The sequence below is a fragment of the Alexandromys fortis genome, unplaced genomic scaffold, assembly GCF_014885135.2.
Source record: "Alexandromys fortis isolate MF-2015 unplaced genomic scaffold, M_Fortis_MF-2015_v1.1 scaffold_138, whole genome shotgun sequence".
Classification (NCBI taxonomy): domain Eukaryota; kingdom Metazoa; phylum Chordata; class Mammalia; order Rodentia; family Cricetidae; genus Alexandromys; species Alexandromys fortis.
Window position 1 is genome coordinate 571,228 of NW_026068034.1, and position 9,185 is coordinate 580,412.

Consider the following 9,185-nt stretch of genomic DNA (forward strand, 5'->3'; position numbering starts at 1 on the left):
ACAAAAAAAAAAAAAAAAAAAAAAAAAAAAAAAAAGCCCTGAGTGATATACAAAACAAATGAGCACATGAAAAATGTTCAACATCATTAACAACAAGAACTAAAATTAAAACTACAATGAAGCCTGATGCAGTAGCTCAAATAGAGGCAGGAGAACATCAGGAGGTCAAGAGCAGCCTCAGCTACCTAAGAACCAGTTGGAAAAAACAAAACACAAAACACCTACAATGAAAAACTGTTAAATATATAACAGACTAACCAAATTTCTAAAGATGGCAACACCAAATACCAGTAATGATATGAAGGAATTAGAACCTTTTGGCAAGCAAGTTAGTTACTATAACACTAGCAATTCTACTCACGGATAAGTTAAAAGAATCAAAAACAGATGTTCAGCCAGACAGTGGTGGCACACAGCTTTAGTCCCACCAATCAGGAGGCAGAGGCAGGCGGATCTCTGTGAGTTAGAGGCCAGCCTGGTCTACAAGAGGTAGTTCCAGGACAGTTTCCAAAAGTTACAGAGAAACCATGTCTCGAAAAGAACAAAACAAAACAAAATAAAAAAAAAAGAAAAGCATATGTTCAAAGAAAAATCTATACATATATGTTTATATAAGAGCTTTATTTATAATAGCCAAAACCCAGAGACAACCAAGATGTCTTCATGAGTAAACGATAAATTGTAATACAGTTATACTGTGGCAAACTACTCAGCAATTTTTAAAAAAGCACACTATTGCTACATTATAACAAAAGGATAAACCTCAGTGCTAAGTGGAAAAAGTCAATCCTAGAATGTTAGGTAGGGTATATAAGTTATGGTTCTTTGAAAACCTGATACAAAAACACATGACTGGTTGTCAGGTTGGAAGAGAAAATACAGGCAGAGGGAAATGGGCCAAGCTGTAAGAAAGGTACCCTGAGCACTCCTTGTGATGATGAAGTATGTCAATTTGACTATCAAGGTACAATATCAATACTGTGGACCTGATATTGTTAACTGTAGTTTTTATAAGATGTTATCAATGGGAAAAACTGAGTAAAGAGTACAGAGGAATCCCTGTATTATTTTGTGCAACTACATGCGAATTTATAGTCATCTAAAAATGATTCAAAACCTAAAAGATACATTCACTCAGATCCACATCTATTTTAAATGTTTTTCTTGCCAGCGGGTCTCATTGTGTACCCCAGACTACCTTAGAACTTGATACACAGACCAGCCTGCATACAAATTTGGGTTTCTCCTACCTCCACCTCCCAAGTTCTGGGATGACAGGCTTGCACCACCATGACTATGTGAATGCTTTCAATTATATTTCCTCAAGAGCTGTTCTCACCCCACCTTCTTCTTTGTTTCTCCAAGGCTAACGGTCTCCACTGACCGCCCTTCTTTACCAGTGTCATAAAGTCCTTCACCTCACACAAACCCAAACATTTGGCTAGCTCTATTATTACCAAATGTGCTCCATAAAAGCCACTCCTTAAATCAAAGTCCGTATGAAAACCAATCAGGTCCAGAGTCTGTTATTTTTATACATCCATATTGCTTGACAAGATCACATTCCATACATAACTTTTAGAATTTTACTGTTTATTCGCAGCAGAGCTTCCCCAGGAAACAGACATTGTCTCACAGCAATGATGCTTGCTCACTTACTTGACTATTTCACCAAACAATGTGTATTTTAAAATTCTAAATTACAGGAAATAGCAGGAAGATTTTTTAAAAATGGCAAGCACCAATGTAAAGAAACAAGTAAAGACACAACTTTCAAAAGAGAAGAGAAATACAAGTTTTAAAAATACAGATGCTGCTTGGAGTGGCGAGACAAACCTCTAATTCCAGCACTTGGGAGTCAGAGGCAGGCGGATCTCTGCATTCCAGGCCAGCCTGGTCTACAGAGCAAGTTCCAGGACAGCCAAGACTACACAGAGAAACCCTGCATCAAAAAACCCAAAATAATAACAATAATACAGATGCTGCCAATAAAAAGAATGAAACTACACAGGGAATAAGTATGAAGAAACTGGTATTCTACTCTGTAATACCAGAACAACAAACATGCTTGAGATCATATCAGGCCAATAAAACCTCTTACAAAACCAGGTCTATAAAGTCTATTCTTCTGCAATTTTAACAACAACAACAACAAAAAAAAAACTATGTAAAGTGAGGGCAGCAAAATGACTTAGCAAATAAAAGTACTTGCTGCATATGCCTAATGAACTAAATTCAATCCCCAGAATCCACATGAAGGTGGAACGAGAGAACTGACTCTGCAAACTTGCACTCTGACTCTACACACACATCAAATCACACAAACATATACACACACATACACACAAAAAGTAACTTTTTAAAATTTTATATAAAACAAGAGAGCTAATACTTTAATTAAAGTCATCATTTTTGACAAATGAACATCATTACTTATCTAACATACAATATAACAATTACGTGGAGTCTTAAACTCCAAAAGAATGGAAATATTCAAATGTCCCAGGTTGGGTGATGTGCACCCATAACCCCAGCATTAAGGTGGAATTGGCAGCAGGAATAAGAGTCATCCTAAACTGCATGAGTTCCAGGCCAGCTTAGACTACAAAGACTACGTAAGAATGTCGAAATAAATAAATAAATAAATAAATAAATAAATAAATAAATAAATAAATAATAAGCTAAATACATAAATACCCAAATACTTAGAACTATTTGTGGTTATTGTTACTGGTTTTGCTTTTGTATAATCATCAATCTATTCGCAAAGCTCACAGCTAAATGAAGAACCAAATGTAGTACAATGCAAGACACATGTTAACCCGTCAAGACATAACAGTAGGTAGCACTTTACAGAGTCCTAACTCTATAGGCACCATTACAAAAAACAATGAAGCTGGGTGTCTGATCCCATGCCTTCAATACTCTGGAGGCAGAGACAGGCAGATCCCTATGAGTTCATAGCCAGAAAGGACTACATAGCAAAACCCTGTCTCAAAACACAAAACAAATAACACTGACGCTAACAACTGTGTTCTAGACTACTTAGATGTTTCAATATGTAGCTTACATTTTAAAGTCCTAAATTAGTTGTACAAATATCTATTACATGCTTAAATTTATCACTCACTTATTGAGAATTAATTAAACTCCTTAAAAAAAACTTCATCTGGAGCAGGATAAATTACAGACATTTCAATTAAATTATTTCCTTAGTCAGAAATAAATGTTCCAGCCAGCATAGTTTCTAAATTACTTATCTTTTTTTTTAACTTTATTTCATGTGCATTGGTATAATGATGTCAGATTCTCTTGAACTGGAGTTACAGACAGCTGTGAGCTGCCATGTGGGTGCTGGGAATTGAACCCGGGTGTAGCATGAGGGGGCTGGTTGGTTGGGGTTAATGTCCCACCCGGTACCCCACAGAAACAGCTGACCTGAGCTAGTGAGAGCTCACTGACTCTGGACTGACAACGGGGGAACCTGCATAGGACCAAATTAGGCCCACTGAATATGGGGGACACTGTAAGGCTTGGGCAGTCTGTGGGGCCACAGGCTATAGGACCAGGTTTTATCCCTAGTACTTGAACTGGCGTCTAAGAGCACATTCTTTTTGGAGGGATAACCTTGCTCAGGGGAGGGCCTTGGTCCTGCCTCAAAGTGATAGCCAGACTTTGTTGACTCCCCGCAGGAAGCCTTACCCTTTATGAAGAGTGAATGGGGGAGTGGGATGGGGAAGGTGAAGGAAGCATGAGGAGAGGAGGGGGTGGGAACGGGGATAGTTATGTAAAAGGAGGAGACTGTATTTTTTAAAAAAATCTTAATAAAAAAAAAGTAAAGATAAAAATGAAACATTCTTCTGATGTCTATTTTTTTATAAGTAAAAATCTTGGAGAATGGAGCAATCTGATTTCCTAATTGGCAGCTACTACACACTCCCTTGCTCTAAGTGCCTTCAGCAAAGGAGATGTCAGTCAAGCAGACAACCTAATCACCCTTACACCACTGGAAATTGGAACATTCTGCGACTGCCTTAGGGAAGCTGCACAATGATCACAACTGCTTGCTCTAATCTCCAGAAATGAAAACATAAATCCACACAAAAAAACAGGACATAAGACATTGTTCTTAACAATCCCAAAATGGAAATGATCAAAATATGCAACAACTTCATGGACAAATAAAATGTGATACCAGTACATTCATGCAATGGAGTTTTATTCAGCAATAAAAAAAATAAAGTCAGATACATAGCCATATGGATAAACCTTGAAAACATTTCCGTAAATAGCAAAAAAAATAACTCCTGTATAAATCTATTTACATAAAATGTCCAGATGTCCAAAGCAGCAAGTGGGAAGCTAGATGTGATGGTGCACAACTGTAATTCCAGCATTTAGGAGGCGGGGCAAAAAGATCTAGAGCTCAAAGTTAGTTCAAGAACAGCCTTGAAAAATAATTAACAAAACAGGAAAGGAAGAATGGCATGGAAGAGAGGAAAATAATGAACAGTGATTCTCAAAGAATATGTGTTTGTTTGGGGAAGGTAAAATAGTCCTAAATTAGACTGTGGTGATTGCTGCATAACTCTATCAATATACTGCAAGCCATTCAGTTACACATATGTTTGTTTGTTTATTTATTTTTGGTTTTTCAAGACAGGGTTTGTCTGTGAAACAGTCCTGGCTATCAAAGAACCCACAGGGAACTGCCTGCCTCTGCCTCCTGAGTGCTGGGATTAAAAGTGTGCATCACCACCACCTAGGCAGTTACACATTTTAAACAATATGTAGATCATATGCTATTATATGAATTATATCTCAGTAAAGCTACTTTTTAAAGATAGGGTTTCATATACTCCAGGCTGGTCTGGAACTTGCTATGTAGCCAAAGATGACTCTGAACTCTATCTTCCTGCTGTCACCAACCAAGTGATAGGATACACTCACTTGGCTATCAAGCTATTTTTTAAATGGCAATGTATTTTACTATTCAAGGTAAAAATTTTAAAAACAAAATTTTAAGTACAACTAGAGTGAATACCAATTGCTCTGACCCACCAAGCAAATATGGAAATGACTATTAGTTAAATAATGTGATAAATAAGAGTAGAAATACAGACATGGGATTTGAAAAATGAAAAAAGCCGAGCTATTGTTCACAACTTATTTGGAATAAGAATGTTAGTACTTGAGATGTGAGGGTAATTCGACGGTGACATCATAACCCCATTGATCACCAGATTGACGGGGCTGATATGGCTAGCTAGGCAGGTGTTCCCTTCCTTCCTTGCTGTTCTAAGTGTGACCTTCTCCAGCTGCACTGAAGAGGATGGCCCTCTATGATAATTGACTTTCTTCAGCCAAGGGTTGAAGTGTAGCTGTATTTTTATGCCACAGCCTCAAAAGAAGCTTTCAGCCGGGCATAATTGACACAGGCCTTAATCCCATCTGGAGAAGCAAAGGCAGGCAGATTTCTGTAAATTCAAGGACAGCATGTTCCACACGGCCACTCTGGGGTGGAGAAACGGCTCAGGAGTTGAGAGCACTGACTGCTCTTCTAGAGGACCTTGTTGCGGGAGGTCCGTCCACTCATCCAGCCAATAGCCACTGAGATACCAGCCCATTGGGGTGTGGTCTCTCTACCTTTAAAAATGCGGCCACTTCCCTCCTCACTCTCTTTTTGCTTCCTGCTCCGCTTCAGGCGACTAGACTCCCTTCCTGATTATGCAGAGGGCTGTTGTCTGGGATGGTGATCTGTAAGTTTTTTCCCCTTTAAATAAATAACCATTCTATTAATCATAATTACAAACTGGTGTGGGATTGTTTGTGACTTACGCCTTCGCCTTCAGGACCTGAGTTCAATTCCCAGCATCCACATGGTGGTTCACAACCATCTATAGTGAGATCTCATGCCACCTTCTAGCATGCAAAAATACATGCAGGCAGAATTCTATATACATAATGAATAAATAAATCTTTAAAAGAGTACTGGCTGCTCTTTCAGAGAACCCAGGCTCAATTCCCAGCACCCAAGCCTGTCTGTAACTCCAGTTCCAGGGCTTATGACACCGTCACACAAACATACATGAAGACAAAACACGAATGAAAATAAAATAAATTGTAAAAATTTAATCCAAATCCTCTAACAATATAGTCAGGAAAAACAACTAAAACATATAGGGTCATGTGATAGTTCCTGAACTTTCTTTTTTTGTTGTTGTTTAACAATATTCCAATAAACTAAAAGACTTCGTAATTCATGCACAAGCACAGAACCAGAAGAAAAAGAGTTCAGTAATAATAACGAGACAATCTGGGGAGAACGGATAACGTGTTTAAATTATAACATATACATTACTAAAGCCAAGATGCCAGAAAATTAAACACCAAAATCCAGTTGATACAAATACATTACTGGTGGTAGACATGTGGCTCAATTAATGGGATGTTCACCTAATAGGCAGCAAGCCACAGGTTCAATCCCGAGCACGGCGTAAAAGCAAGCACGGTGGTGCTAGACTGTAATCCCGGCACTTAGGAAGTGTGGGTTTGATGAGGACGAGAAGTTCAAGGGTTTTCTCAACTAGACTGCAAGTATGATCACAGCCTGAGATACAGGAAACTACATCTTCCATGTAAAAAATTAAATGTTTTACAATGAGGGTTAACATATTTATCACAGTAAACTAAATTTATGGTACTACCTAAGTTATTTATTGTATAAAACAACAGCAACTGAAAACCACAAGCAACTCAAGACAACACGGATGCTGCTCTGATAAGGAATCCTGCCTAAACTTTGGTCCTAAATACTCAATCCAGCAGCCAGATTTCCTAACAGAGGAGAACATAACATTTCCAGTCACTGAAAGCCAAACAGTAATAGCCACTAATAATGCATTTAGGAGGGGATTAGTGAGGGGCCCTGGGCGTTTATAAAGGACTATGAAATGAAAATCACTGGCCTTCCACAACACAAGAAAACAGGGAATAAGAGGAGCATGATCGTGATACAAAGAGGACAGGGGAGCAATTGTGTAAAAGAACTGGCACAAAAAAGGGCGGGGAGGGGGCTAAAAGGGCACTGGGGATTCAACTCAGTGGTAAAGCATTGTTGCTTTACCTAGTTCAAACCTTAGCACTGGAAAAGAAAAAAAGAAGGAAAAGGAGGGAAAGGTACAGATGACTAAGGGGAGTTATTTCCAGGAGAAAGGACACTGAGAAAACTTGCTTGAAACTAACAATGGAGCCTGGAGAAGAAAGCTGCGCAAGGAAAGCTAAAAGCAAAGGTCCCGGGCCTTCAGTCACTCCTTCCTGGGACAAGTCTCCCCATGAAATGATTAGTGACGCTTTCTGGAGGGAGGAAGGCGGACCCAATGTTGTGCAAGGAGTGGTACAGCGATTTTCCATTCGGACTGATCGGAGACCAGAAAGCGCCACAGGAAAGGGGCAGGAGGAACTGGATCTAGGACACCAGGAAACTGCGGGGATTCAAAATTGGTCTTGGTGAACAATTTTCAACAGGAAGTAGAGCATATGGTAATCCCCAACTAAGGCAGAACCAAAGTAGTGAAGAATCTGTGGGCTGGGCACAATTCAGCGGAAAAGCGCTTGCCTGGCACACTGGGTTCCATCCCCAGCGCCACCAAAAGAAAAAATAAAAATAAAAAAAAAATAAAAAGGAGGAGGAGGATGAGGACAAGGACAAGGACCACGGAGGCAGAGTCTGTGCTGGGAACTAGAAACCCGGTTTCCCTTCCCTGTGACCTTGGACAAGTCACTTCACTACCTCGCGCCGCCTACTACTGGGCTACAGCAACTGTGTCCCAGCCTTAGGACTGCTCAATGGCTTGCATAGTTGTGCACATCAATTCACACAATGCCTTGCGCTCTGTGTAACAAGTGTAAAGTAATTAACCAGGTCCGTTCTGGCGGTGCGCGGGCAGCGCCGGTCGAAGCTGTCGGAGAAGGAGGCAGGGCAGGGAGAAGGAGCAAGTCCAGGAGCTGGCAAGGTCCCGGGGCAGCACTTGGGCGAGGTCGTCCTCACGAACCGGGCTCTCAGGTGAAGGAAGGTGGGAGAACTCTTCCCCCAGGACCGACATCACCAGGACGCTCTCAAAGGAGCTGTGATGGGCAGTTCCGCTGCACGCAGAGCCGGCGCCCGCTCCTGACTGAAGAGCTGCTGCCCGAAGGGAGCGGCGGCCCAACAGAGCCGAGCCTCGCCCTCTCTCCAGACAGGCTTCCCAGCAGGGCCTCGCCCAGGACGGGGACACCCGCGGATCTCCCCTCAGCCAGCCGCCGCGCTCCGCCCGCTCCCGCCGACCCGGCCCCGCCCCGGTACCTGAGCGTGGGCCCGATACAGGCCGTGTCTGTGCTCTCGATCTCCCTCAGGATCCGCTCGTGCTCCGCGGCGGTCTCCAGGCTCTCCTCCGCCATCTTCGCCCGTTCCATCGCACGGCACGGACGCGCGGCCCTCGCTCACCAGGGACCCCCAACACCCACAGCCTAGGTTCCGCGGCCGCTGGGCCAGCACCCCGCAGAGCGACCCCGCCCTCGGATGCCACGCCCCCAGTCGTCACCCCGAGCGCGAGCGTCGCGCACTGCCGCATGGGATTGGTAGTTCGCTGAGTGAGGCCAAGCTGGGGTCTATCCATTCACTCCTTGGATCTGTGCCAATTGCTGCGACTTTGATATAGACAGAGCACTTTACGACACCTGTATACAATGACATCAAATCAAACAGTGGTATTAAGTCTTCACAATTTTTTAATGCGTATGGGTATTTTGCACTACAAGTTTCCCTGGTACCCAAGGAAGCTAGAAAAGGATGTCAGATCACCTGGGAATGGAGCTACAGATGGTTGTGAGGCGCCCTGTGGTGCAGGGAATGGAACTCCAATCCTCTGGAAGGGTTATAAATGCTCTTATCAACTGAGCCTTCTCCACAGCCCCTAAATATGAAGCCCAGGTTGCCCTGGAACTCAAGATCCTGCCTCCACCTCTTTTTATTCCTTTGAAATTAAGATATAATTACAAGATTTCTCCCTTCCCTTTACTTCCTTCAAAGCCTCCCATATACCCCTCTCCAGTCTCCTTCAAAAAATGATCTCTCAAATATATATCCTAATTAAGAAAGCCATCTTAGGGTTGGCAAGAGACTTGACTCTAGAGGGGCTCGCAGG

At 42.1% G+C, this 9,185-nt stretch overlaps 1 protein-coding gene across 5 annotated transcripts in view; it reads right to left on the reverse strand.

Moving 5' to 3' along the window:
* The window catches only part of Exoc6b (exocyst complex component 6B), a 550,902-nt gene that overhangs the window by 483,836 nt on the left and 57,881 nt on the right, over positions 1-9,185 (reverse strand). For 3 of the 5 annotated variants that reach the window (XM_050164867.1, XM_050164866.1, XM_050164870.1), the window contains exon 1: positions 8,345-8,558. The exons of the other annotated variants lie outside the window; for them this stretch is intronic. In XM_050164867.1, coding sequence (XP_050020824.1) covers positions 8,345-8,454 — 110 coding nt within the window. In that variant the 5' untranslated portion in view covers positions 8,455-8,558. Of the gene's footprint in view, positions 1-8,344; positions 8,559-9,185 lie in introns of those variants that run through there. 5 annotated transcript variants of the gene reach the window in all.